We start from the raw sequence: 14014 nt of genomic DNA, 5'->3' as shown, positions 1-14014 counted from the left end.
TTTTACAATTGAATTTTTAAATATGAGATAATTTCAAATTACGATTTTTCTAGTAATTACGATAGCTATCTTGAGAAGATCGTGCGGAACTACTGTAGTCCCTTGCGTAATAAAAAGGTAGCATAAAAGAGTGGGATTTTTATTGATTTTACTTTATCGGCTAATAATGTCTAGAAAAATTGAAGAACGTCCATTCGTATCGCTTGATTTTCCCATCGTCTACTTGGGGAATAGCAAAGCCAAAATCAGTATGCATTTTATTAAAATATCTTCTTAAAATGAGATCTGATAAAAGAATGTTCCACGTGCATAAAAGTTTCCTCTTTTTCCACATAGAATAAAAATCCGCGAAGGAAAAGTACGATTCCCACTTAAAAGACGAAAGTTGACTTTTCAAATATCTTTAGAGACGCTCCCCCAAAAAAAGGAAAAAGATAAATAGGATAGTAGACTTATTTTCTCCTCGAAACGGCAAAACTTTTGTATTCGACATTTCTGCCGAAAACGTATTGTTTTCCAGATATTTAGACGCGAAGTAATCGAACGAACACCCTATAGATTTCAATTCCACAATGCCAACTTCAAAATTCGTGTAAACGTGAATTTTTATAGACGATCCTCCGTCTAAAACGATGCAAAGTAACTGTAATTTCGACGATAGGTTTGAAGGGGTTAAACAGTTTTTGCGAGAGTGGAAACCTCTCTTGTGATTGGATTGTTCGTGGCCACACGCGTCGCGTTGCGGTTCTCCGACGTTGGCGCGATCTCTTTGAAAGATATAGGGAACTGCGAAGGGGATACAAATAACATCACTTTCCTGTTGGAATTTCTTGCTGTCATATTGTCACGCCATTCGGCTACATAAATCACCACGGTATCCTAAACGACATCTTGTTACATTTTCCATAAAATAATCGATATTAGAATTCTCTTACAAGATTACACGATATGGTGCAAAGATATTTGTCAGCTTATTAAATTTTAAGAAAACGCTGAAGACCTTATAAGCAGAAAGGTATGAGGCTGTTATTATTAAACGTGTTGGTTGGTTTATTAAAATTATTTATTTTATTTGTTGCACTTGAAATTGACCAACAAAAATGATTTCAGAAAATTGAACTTATTTCGTAAAAGCTTAAATTGAGCTTCTATAACGCTGTATAATTAGGAAATTACACATTCGTGTATTTTACTTGTATCTTTTCAATTTTGTTTATCTGTTTATAATTGTTGTTCAGACTTCGTTTCATTTCTCTTTTTAAATATCATTTAAACCTTTCAGGTGGTTTATTATACGTGTTGCTTGGTTTATTGAAGAGGCGAATGATAAAATTGTAATAGTCGATTATATTAAAATCACTTTAAGTACAAGTATAGTAATAGTGTATACCGGTTGTAATCGTCGCTCGCTCAATGCTACTGTCTAACTCTATGCTCGCTAGTCGACTGTATCACTCGCTATAATGACTCGCTGTAATGGCTGTCCTAGAGAGCACGTTCGTCTATTTATATCGACCGGTGTTATTATAGAAAGTTGAAATGTAACTCCGGTTGATGATTACAAATAACGACGATAATGTTTCGTTCCGAGTTCGTCTACCTTTGAACCTGGCAAACCAAAACAAAGTTGGTGTTCCAAGGCACAATAATAAGAGTCTCTCCCGATTCAAATCTTCCGTTGACTCATGTGTCGCTACAGATATTATTTTTTATTATTTCTCATATGACTATGTATGGCAGAAGTACGTATTGAAATAATCTGTTTAAAGATATTCTTTGATGTTTCGCTTTTCGATTTTATTCGATATTTCTTTGTGCTTTGGAAAATATTAAACCGGAAAAGAGCGTCTCTCCGGAAATGCAATTTTTCCATTCAACTCTTTTGTATCTCGCTGTATTATTGCAGTACAACATAATTTATGTTTGACAATTTAAAGGCATATATAGTATGATTCGTTAATTGTAAAATTGCGATAATCGGTAAAAGGGAATATCTGGAGAAAAGTTCATAATCCAGAAGATCTTCTCGAGTTATTCATCAACACTTGATATTATCGTTCTATTGTATTATCCTTTCTTCATATACATATATACTCTGTATATTTATACATCAGATATTAAATGAAACCATACATTCAACACAGAGGAATTCACAATTTTACATTTTTCTAAATACTAAGAATTTTACAAATATTTGAGAATCTCAAGATAGACGACAAAGATAAAGAAGAATGAAACGCAGCAAATGCAGCGGGCAAACTAAAGAAGAGAGGATACTATCTATGTGTACGCGTATGTTCATGGCGTGTTTGCTTTGAATGCAGGTATCGGGCAATTCCAACAAAGAACGGAGCCACGGCATCCTGCTGTCTATTGGCCAGGTCTTCAGGGATTAGTCAGTGATCCCCTGGGATGGCGAGCAAGACTACACACACGTGAGTTTCCTTTCCGAGATATATATTTCGCCTACTACCAAATATACTCTTCGTTTCAATGTATTAGAACAGAGATTGTTCGCGATGTTTCGCAAATAGGATAACAAACGGAATGTCGTAACGTGGAGAGTTTTATGTTTGCATTATGTTGTAAAACATGCGCAGAAAAAACGTAATTCCGTGAAAACAGACTTCTTTCTTGAATCTGCTGGAATATTCTCTTTCGCCTATCATTCAACACCGAGACATTTCTTTTAAGTATTTCGAAACTGTAAATAGAAGAAAACATAGGTACTCCTTTTCTGAAACTTTTTTAACAGATATCTAAGAAGATATGAAATTAGAAGATTTTAATTGTTAGTATTTTTTCCTTTCGATTAAAATGTGCGATGTTATTTTTGAAGCGAGTTAACAGAAAAGATGTATCTTTCTGAAATCTTGTAATATTTTTAATTTCAGTCATTAATATCTCTTACTTAACGAATGAGACATATCGTCTTTTAATTTCACTAAAGAAACATTTATTATAATTTTAAAATTAAATTATATAACAATTTTAAGAGAAGCGTGGCATTCCTGGGATTTTTCGGATATTCTAAAATTTTAATTACTCTTTCTTACTCTTCGTTAACTTATCCTTATCGTGGCGTGTAACGAGTAAAACACTATACAGAACACTAAATATATATGGAAACTGATCTAACGTAAAATATAGCCTAATAAAGTAAATGTGTAGATCATCTTAATTCTACTTAAGTTCCAATATTTGCTTCGGGGGGGAAAAACTGTTGGAGTTGAATTCCAAGCCTTCGTCAATTCGTTCGTCTTCAATTTTTTCTCCTGTCTACGAATAAAAAACTTGTTTTCTTAGATCTGTGAAGCGGTATTTAGCGTGGCCCGGCGACACGTGTTTCTTCACTTTGGTCAACCGATTTCCTCGCCGCAAAAGCAAACACGAGCAGCTGTCAAATCTGTACTAATATCGGCCGAAACGAAATATCCCGTGGGCAGAGAAATATCTCCAGCAACCTCACCGATCAATGTTTTGAATCCAATCTTTTTCACTTCAACCACCTCGTTTCACTTTTTTCCATTCCCTTTTTTCCTCTATTTTTGTTAAGTCTTTAATTCAATACATATGTACGATACGGTAGATTTTTGTGTTGTATTTGCAATTACGATAAGAATAATACATAACTCTTTTGAAAAATACAGTTTTTGGAAAATATCGATGATAGAAATTAATATCGATCGCCAGTGACCATGACTGTTCAGATACTACGCGTTCGTTGAACGTTACGACCTTGAGACATAAGAGGATTGCCATTGACACTGTTATACCGTTCGAAGATTCTTCAGAAAATTAATCAATGTGGCTAGTAGAAGAGTCAGGCATCCTCATACGTTCACACTTCTACTGTACGCTATAGCAATTCACTAGCACGTAAACTTCTTTGGCACAATAATTTTCTTTTAAACTAAACGCACGGAACGTTCTCCGAAGCTAGAACAATCTACATAATTATCATATTGGCATTAATTTTGTACCGTGCGACGTTTCGTTTGCGTATAAAAAAAGAGTTTGTAACAAACTGCGATCATTTGTGCAGGCTCGACAGTACCAATCGATGCTTAACGTTCCTCTCATCGCTAAAAAGAGAAAAGATACCAAATTCTTCGAACTTTCCCTGAACATCCCGATTCAAAAACAGATGTATCTTCAACCTAACTTAAGCTATCATATTATGATAGTTTACAGTAGATTGAAATTATACTACGTCTGTCGCGTGGGTAGAAAAGAAAAGGATAGGAAAATCTCGGAATTTCCTCGAAATGCCCATCATCGTCTGCTCGCATCTTCACCTTCACCCTCCAAAAATCGCTTCACTCGCGAAAAGTCCAACTGGAAGGCAGATTCTCAGGCAGCCGGAGGCCGCAGGCGATTTGTGAAAGCGATTAAGGGCAGCCGCAGAGAAAAAAAAGAGCGGAAAAATCAGAAACACAAAGTGAAAGAACACGTGACGTCGGTGGAAAGAGCATCCCCTTTCGAGAGCATACATCAAGCCCCGCCGGTGGCACATGTGCCAGCCACGCACACCACCCAAACCAAAAACCCGCCTCTGTTTCGAGGGGATGAAACCGTTCTACGAGCAGAAGAAGACCGAGCGAAAGTTAAAGCACCCTACACACCATCTCAGAGTTAGCACATAGCCATCATGAACTGTGACATAGGTACAGACAAATAAACCATATGGAAACGAGAAATATATATATTTGCAACGTTTAAATTGCATATTTATATCAAATAGGTAGCTAACAGGAAATCTACGTAATGAATTTTTGGAATGTGGATAGGGACACATATATCGCTTCAACATTCCGAAATTGAACGAGGCTTAATGTCACTTACCCGAAGGTGTCTTCAAGACCAATTCGTATTCATCTTGAATTACTGCTTTTTTATTTACGTTAACAATTATTAGTTTTTAATTGGTATCATTGGATTATTAGAGATCGTAGGAATTTAAGGTCAGATCGTTTAATTTTGGAATTTTTAATTTAATTGTTACTAATCTCTATCAGGAGGAATGGATAATATAAAACGATATTGAATACTGTCGAAGAATTAACTATTGTTTTTATCAATATGCACAACTCTCGTTTATGAAAATCTGTTCAAGATATTCGCGATAGTTTGTCCAAATATTATCTTTACCTACTCAACAGCGTGCAAAAATTTCTGGTCAGGTATACTTTTCATTGTATACAGAGTGTAACAGAATATGTGGGATCTGATTTTAAAAACAATAAAAAATGTTCGTATAAACATATGCTCTATTTGTCTTCGTCTATGAGATGCAACGAATCTGTTACGTACAGGAGACGTTACAGGAGGAAGGTTTCTAACAAATTTAGGAAACACCAGGAACTCTATTCAGACTGACTCCAGGACAAAAGGTCTACAGACTTGTCTTGAAATGCAAGGTGATCGATTTGAACGTGTTTCGTAAAGTTAATTAGATAAAATCAAAACAGGGAATTCGTTATATCTCATAAACGAAGACAGATAGAACACAAGTTTATACGAACCTTCGTCGTTGTTTTTAGGTGTACGATCAGCTTTCGAAGTGAGTCCTGTGCGTTCTGTTACATCCCGTACGCCGAATCGATATTTTAAAGAACGTTAAATAACATCATACAACAACACTACAATGTTCATGTGTTATACTATTTTCTTTTGCTCGTCATACTCTTTTACCCAATATTATTTCATTCTTAACCACCACGGAACTTCCGCGAGACCGCTCCTTTTCTTTATTCTTTTTCTTCATATTCTCCATGACAGTAAATAATTACAGAGAAAAGATTTTCAATACGTTTGCTATCGCGTACTCAGGTTCGGATCTCTTCGTTATTAATGTACAAAGTAAAAACACTCGAACACTGATTTGTATTCCGTACTATAATAATGAATAGATAATGCAATAAACCTTATCAGTCTGTGTGATCTCCTGTGGTAGTTGCGTAAGTTTCGACGTCTATGGCAGATAAGGGTAAAAAATCCTTTTGTCAAATTTCCAATATAAAGCGAAAGAAATATCTAGCCAGAAATTTTTTGCACGCCACTGTATCCAAAGACCTAATCGTCCCTCCATAAGCAATACGAAACAAGTCTCGCCGTGTGTATGGTACTTAATCCAGGGAAACTAGATGCTAAAGGGGGTGTGTGTAGCAAGAAGGGCGACGAGACAGAGAGGATACCGGGCATGTAAGTACGCAGGAACGCGTGGATGGGCGTGGACGTGGAAACGGGGCCGCGTGTTGTTCCAGCGTGTCGTGTCGGCCACGGATGTCACTGTGGGACGAATATAAGAGGGTATACCGTGGTCCGCCACGGTATCCGGAATATCATATTCAATATCAACCCTCGTATCCCTGCGAGGCCCAGCCCCTGCTTTCCACACTCACGTGAATAACTCTGGGCAATATTTTAACTGCATGGACGTATCTGCGGTGTACTCCACGCTCTTTCTTCCCTGTTCTATCGTTTTCTTCCTGCCGTTTCTCCCTTGCTCGCGTATCGCTTTGTTTCTCTTTCGCTGACTTGAGTTACGAGTGGAAATATAAAGGCACCGTGTCGATACCCACGTGCTTTATATTCCGAGCTGTTAGGTCGATCGGTTGCACAGGCCTCGCGTGCTGATCCTTCAACGACCGTCACGGGACACCGTTTATATTACATCCATGGGAATGGTTTTATATTTCTATTAAATACCTGGACCTTCTGAATTGGCTCGACGATGGGATTGCTTAGCGGCAGATGGATGTTAAGGATCTAGCGGTGGTGATGAATGTTTTGGGTGGATGGAGTGGTGATAGACGTTGAAAGGATAAAAGCAAAGAACGAGGTAAGTAGAATATGAATGGCGAGTGTTGTAGTAGAAGATGTTGAAAGAAGGAGGCAGATAGCTTCAATGGGCGACGAGGGAATGAGAGGTAAGGGAGAGTGTGATAGTTTCAAATTGAATCGATTAGTAGGAGATGGATGTTGGAAATTTGTTGGTGGAGACGAACGTGTTCGATTGATGGAGTGGTAGCTGTTGAAGGAATAGAGAGAAAGGATAAGGTGGTTTTAAATAGAATATGAGTTGGTAAGCGTTGATTTAGAAAATGTTGACAAAAGGAGGAAGATGGTTTCGACGGACGTTGAAAGAATGAAAAGTGAAGGAGTGTGGGGTAGTTTTAAATTAAATTGCTTAGCGGAAGAATGTTAAAGATTTAGTGGTGAAGATAAATATTTTGAGTGAAGTGAAAAATGTTCAGAAAATGAGAAGCAGTAGCGAGAGAGTAGCAGTAGTACTTTTAAGTAGAATATGGATGATGAGCGTATGGTAACTAAGTACAATTGTTAGTAGATGATAATTGCGTAAAATTGGTGGTATGATAATTAGGAAATCTGGCATTTAATAAAATATGTAAATAAAATTCTAAAAACTAGATAATATCGTACGAAGCCCCCGTACAGATATAATAGAAAATGAGAATGCAAAGGAAAAATATTAAGTCAAATTGTTGGTATGGTAATTAAGAAGGGTTCAAGGATAGAAGGCAGCACGCGGTCAGACGCGTTTACGCGGCACATGGGGGATGATGCAAAGAGGAGATGCAGAGAGGGGGTTGAAAAGGGAAAGAGGAGGCGTAGGGTCGTCACAACAGTATGGGTTGTGGGACTTTAATTTAATAAAGCAATTTGTAACGGAATACGGAACGAGGCAATAATGGCCAGTCGGCGGGGAGGGTTCTAATGAGCTGCTTACCGCACTCTCCACCCTCTACTCACGATCGAGCTACACGTTTCACGCGATATCCCCTATTCATCTACTTAGAAACTGCGTAAACTCACGCCAACCAACTTTCTCTTGCTCCGGTAATTCGATAAGTCCGTGCGCTTTTTGCGGAAATTTATGCGTGTCAGTCGTTTGCCATCCTGTCATCTCTACGGAGCAAGATTGATTTTCCACTAAGGGTTGGTTGCACCGAGGGCGTCGTGCTAAATTGCGATTATTACAGTGAGAATGTTTATGCATCTAATAGAAATGGAAATACGTAAAATGCTACAGGACAAGTATAAATGAAACGATATATGAAATATCAAAAGTACAATTCTGTTCTGTGCTACAATAAATTGTAATGGTCGTTTGTTTGGATTATTTGTTATATTTCGATGTTATCGATATGAGAATATTATTAATTATTATATTTTTCGCGCTGTGCACCGTACTGATCATTTGCTTCAGACTCGGCCGTAGAAAATTATATTGTTATAAATACTATTGACATAAAAATATCATTATTAATAACTACGTATTCGCAAACATTATTTCGAAGCCAGTAAAATTGCCAATTTTTCTTCGTCTCGCTCGATACAATGGATAACAATGAAATTCACAGTCAAAGTCTATTGCCATTGGAAAAACACAGCTTTGTTCCAACCATTATTTATCCAGAATTGGGCAGAATTACGATCGACTTACCCCATGAGTTACAGTTACAAAGTAATTCAATTACATCGTATGCTATTACATAGTAATTCAATTACGCTGGTGATCACGGTAATTAGCGATAGAATTAATTGGAAAAGTTCGAATTATGTAATTAATTGAGAAGTTTGAATTATGTAATTACTCGTAAATATACGTAATTACTGTGTAATTCAAGTACAGTGTAATTAAATTCCGTAATTAAATTACAGTTTAATTCAATTAGCTCGACCGTGTATTCATCGAAATTACTGAAAACCAGCCGGACGTATCTTACCGTGTTCTTGCAAACACCGAGCTCTCCCAAAATCCCAAAACGAAGAAATTAAAATTTCCAAAGATCAAATACAATTGGCCTTCAAAATTACCAAAGTCCAATCAACTGACTTTCCGAAAATGCTATATTTCCTCTGTATCCCTGTATCAATTAGATGTTCGCGCGATTTCCTGCGAATTTTCCAGGCTATTACCTCGCAACATCAACTAGAAACCCCAAGATACATACTAATCACAATTTTTCGCGGTAGATCGTCTGTGAACGTGTTTCCGTCGCGATAATTCCAGGCCAATCTCACCCTCTGTCACGTGTCGTTCTATTCAACGGCGTTATCTATTCCGTAGGATCTTGTATCCCTACAGGAGTAAGCAGGATCAGCCGTGAAGGCAAGGATAACGATAACAAAGTCTGGTTATTTGCGGAACAGCGAACCCACGTGGCAGTCACGTGCCGACACCCGCCGAGACGCCATCATTGCGGTCTATCGCACAAGTGTTTAACCCTTGAAACGCGTTATTCCGTCAAATTAAACCGTAATCTCCCCTTTTTTCTAGTGGCACGATTTTCTATGGCGTCATGATGATATTTCTTATTTGAAATGTAGAAATTGGAAAAAATGGTGTTGATATTGCGATATCAATTATTAATATACCATCTATCTGTAGGTAATGATTTTAAGAAAATCTTGAACTAGAAGATTTCAGGTTTCTGTAATTAAAGCAAGAACAAGAATCTGAAGAGTTGGCATTCGAATATTATGCGTGATTCGGATAATCAAATAAACGTAGAAAAATTTCCTTGTGTGTAGAGACCATTTGTCTACACGAGCCCCTTTACGTTATATTTAAACTAATGTTATTAGCTAGTAAAATCTTGTTTCCATGTAGAACAGTATTTAGTTTGATCCTGTTTATTTCTTCCGTAATTGTAATTGTCAAAAACACAAGTAAAAGTACGAACTGGTAACTTTAACCATTAAAAAATTAAAATTAAAAAATAATCCCTTTCGTCGTGATTTTCTTGAAATTTTCCTCTTTGATATATAACAATTGACAAGAGAGCGAAATTTAACGAATGATATTGACCTGGCAAATTTAAACTCCCAAGAGACACTTCGCGTGGATCAATCTAATAATAAAATAGTATAATTATCATTTACTCTAAAAATATTTTAATCCCGGTACTCTTCTATGTTTAAAAATAATTTCCTTTCTGCTTTCAAAATGTTCCTTCGTATTTAGTTCCCGAAACTTTTGCTCCTCGGCTTATTTCTACGATAACCGAGATAAATGTGTTCTTGCGATTAGTATGAGTTTTTAACGTCGACGAGGTAAATGAAGTGGAGGATCGAATATACCGCAAAAGGTTGCAATCGTGACGTGTTATCGTGGAATAATTGGATGGTTTTCAATAGATATGTCGTACAGAACATTTTTGGCGTGTAACGAGATGTAAATTTATGACGTAATTATCGATAGCCTATGTGAATCGTCGGGGACGAAACGCGCGGACCATGGCAAGAAGAATGACGGAAAATTGATGAAGATTAATTGCTTGATAAAAGTGACCACGACTCCGACTGGTTCGATAAGTTTCGTGATAATTTTACTGTTCCAGCAAAATGTTTCACAAAATTACAAACACGTGAAATTGTCAATTCCTCGAAATTCTAAACGTATAATTCGATTCCTAATTTCTCGAAATTCTAAACACAATTTGTCCAGAACCTAAACTTAATTCTTCCGAAGTTATTATTAAATCCTCATAATCGAAGAAAACGTCACTGACTCCAATTTTCTTTGGGAACGACCCGCAACGATCTCTGTTCTCTTTGTACCGGATGCTCGTAGTGGCCGACATCTATCTTTTTTCATTCATTTTTTCGTAACTATCGGGCGGATGAATAGAAATAACGACTCCTTGGAAAGGGAGCCGATGTTGTTGGAGCGACGAAGAGAATAGCGATGGGCTCAAGTACGTCGCAAGTGCTTTACTCTTTGCTCTTTGTCAAATTTATTTTATACAATTATGACATTTTCTTCTACCACTTTGCGTTTAAACTTTCTTTTGCGCGACATGCAATAGTTTCCATGTTTCCTGCCGGACAACATTTTTCGCTTTATACTTCGAAAACCATGTTTTCAAGACTTTTAAATAATTACAAATAATCATACAACCTTCTATAACAATGCTTTCGATGCTATAACAATTTCTCTCTCATTTATCGTAGATCACGCTTAATATTATTTCAAATTCTTTTACATATCGAATATAATTTATGCTTTCCGAAACTCATTTCGGTCAATACGAGCGCTTATCCCTAGGATTCTATTGGGCCTAACAGAAATAATCAGAGGCGAACTCCTTTGCCTAGCCATCGCCTCGTCTCTGCGCAGTACGCGCGATCTATTTGAGCCCATCGCTACCCTTCAGTAGAAGAGAATCCCTGGAAGATATCGATGTTACAGTGTCGCAACAGCTGGGTTGTCAGCAAACGATGACAGGCTCCGGTGGAACCGGCGAACACGAGGGCGGCAAGAAGAAACACACCAGGCCGACGTTCAGCGGCCAGCAAATCTTCGCCCTTGAGAAAACGTTCGAGCAGACGAAATACCTAGCTGGACCAGAACGTGCTAAATTGGCCTACGCCCTGGGCATGTCCGAATCGCAAGTCAAGGTAAGAGTGTTCAGAGAGATTTTTCTCCCATCTTTCCTCTACTTCTTTTTCTTTCGTTTGTTTTTAGGGGTAGCTCTGCTTTAGGGCGATTAAAGGGTCGTTAGTGTGTCTTGGCCGGACTCTTGATGAGTTTATGTGGGTTTGGGTCTCTGATAGGTTTCGGTAGGGTTTGCTTTAGGAGATTACGGGAAGATTGGTGTATATTAACTGGTCTTCTTGCGTAGAATTGTGTAAGTATTTAGGTGGTTAATTGGAAAATAATATCCGAGTCCTTCGTGATAGGTTTGTCTTTATCATCGTATGGGAAACACGTTATTTGGTTCGTCAAATAGGGCATTTTTCGATGCAAATTGCAGCTGTCTCAATAATTTATATACTCGATTGATTTATTGACTACTGTACTTTATTACGCTGCATATGTTAAACTTTCTTCTTCTTTTATTTAGGATTAGTCTTCCTTCGTAAATTATAGATAGAACGAAAGATGAGAAAGTTAGCTTTTCGAAACGATCCTCGAATCTTTTCTTTTCGTTCTGACTTGATCCTCATTTCCACAAACGGAAGAACCTTCCTTACTTTAAGAAATATCTTTAAACGAAGAAGATATTACGCGCGTTAATAGCTGTTCCTTCGTGTCTTTTTCAACGCTGCTAGACTCCTGAAATTTGTATACTTCCATCGTACTCTCGTTCCAAGAAACAGATAGTATTTGTAACGTTTTATGAAGATGCTTGATATAAACTTGAAGCGAGAAATCATGCATACTAATATTAAGATAAGATTCTTTGGATATTTTCAAATTACGCGACTACGGAGGTATTTCTTTAAAAAAAAACATAATTAAGAAAAGCGCGAGACATTTCTTAATAGAAACAATTGAATCGAGAATGATCCGAAGAACGTAGCCGAGGTGAAATCTGTTTGAGAGAAATTAGACGCGTACGAACGTTAGAATGTGGCGTTTCGCGCGGTGCTTTTAATAAACTTTACGCTAATCTCCGATAAAAACGTCCGGATGATTTAAGCGAGCGCCCGGCTAATTATGAGTAACAGATGTAGATGGGTTAATAAAAATTCATAACAGTTGAAGCGTTTTCGAGCTCGGCGCCCGATATTAATCCGTGAATGATGGAACGAACGGCAGCGGGGAGGGTACGCTACGTCGCGATAAAAAGTAAAATCAACTTAAACTGCCCGGTGTTTTTAACGGCCGCCATCGTTTAATATTTCCTTGTCGGCTTAAACGTTTAAGCGCGGATTACAACCTCGAAAAATCATCCGTTTTAATGACCAGCCACTTTTTGTTGCTTCGATCTCGATCCCTTTCGATAGAGAATGTCCACGCTGAAATTATTATTTCATTCGTCGTGCCCCTTTTTTCTTCCCTTTCAGTTCCATGTGTATTTTCGCCGCTCTAATTTGTAATTTATTGCAACTGATTTTGCATCGTTAATTCGAAGGTTTCAAGAGGTTCGAAAGTTCTAATATCCTATCTGGATGTAGATGATCGTAAATCGTTTATTAAAATCGTGTTTGTTAATGGTACGAATTGTAGTTTGTATAGTTAGACTATTCACAATGAAGATTTGGTAGAAATATGAGAAGTAAAAGAGCAGTGAAGATATGATATTGTTATTGTCATACACTGTCGTTTGGATATTTCGAGGTTCGAACAAGAGGGTTGGTAATTTCTTAAGATGCGACGTGGACGAAATACGAACTCTCGAGGTGTCGATGATAATTACATTCCAAGCATCGCAATCACAGCGTATCAATATTTTTGGAACGGTAGCGTAAATCAATGAGAATTCTCATAAAATTCCAAATTGGTAAAAGACAGGAATCATACTTAAAATTTATCTAGATTACCATTACAACAACCATACCACCAAATTTAACCAAACACAAACAAAATAGATTCCAATTTACAAGCATAAATTTCACTATCTGAATCGAATATCGATCGTTTGTTCTACAACCACACGAATCGAAGAATATTCGTGAACGAATGTGCATCGAATTATATTAATAACAATCCTATCAAGCCGAACTCAACGTCGATAGAATCGAAGAGACCGAAAATTAACATCTATGCCAAACTATATCATCAAATTCAATGAAACACGAACAAAACAAACTCCACTTTACAGCCGTAAATCTGATCATCCAAATATCAATGTTTTAGAACCATATGAATCAGAGAATTTTCATGAAGCAATGTCTTAATAATCAGCCTGTGGAACTCAACGAAAATAGTAACAAAACCAAAGAAATCCAAAATGAAAACCTATCTGGAAGCAACCGAATAATCCGCGAAAGCCCCGGATATCATCGCAAAGGTACACTAACTGGGGCGTCAGCCTTCGTCGTTCTCCGACATCAGCCGGGAGCGGAGGGGGTTGTCGTAATTTTAAAACGCATTTGTCCGCCGCCGGCTTACTCCATCAACGCCGCGAGCAAGCTTCTAACGAGGCAGCTTGTAAAAAGTTCGAAGGATAAAAGAAGGTGACAAAACAGCCCGGAGACGTGTCAAGCTTTGCGGCACCTGCGTCATTCTCTCCCTTCTATCTCCTCCCACCCTCAA

At 37.6% G+C, this 14014-nt stretch overlaps 1 protein-coding gene across 1 annotated transcript in view; it reads left to right on the top strand.

The window, feature by feature from the left end:
• The window catches only part of LOC126925075 (homeobox protein Nkx-6.2-like), a 45965-nt gene that overhangs the window by 11487 nt on the left and 20464 nt on the right, over nucleotides 1-14014 (top strand). The window contains exons 2-3 of the mRNA XM_050740243.1: nucleotides 2325-2435; nucleotides 11222-11430. Of these exons, the coding sequence (XP_050596200.1) occupies nucleotides 2325-2435; nucleotides 11222-11430 (320 nt within the window). The remainder of the gene's footprint in view (nucleotides 1-2324; nucleotides 2436-11221; nucleotides 11431-14014) is intronic.

The sequence above is a fragment of the Bombus affinis genome, chromosome 15 (assembly GCF_024516045.1).
Source record: "Bombus affinis isolate iyBomAffi1 chromosome 15, iyBomAffi1.2, whole genome shotgun sequence".
Classification (NCBI taxonomy): Eukaryota; Metazoa; Arthropoda; class Insecta; order Hymenoptera; family Apidae; genus Bombus; species Bombus affinis.
This window is presented reverse-complemented; position numbering and strand designations above follow the sequence as displayed.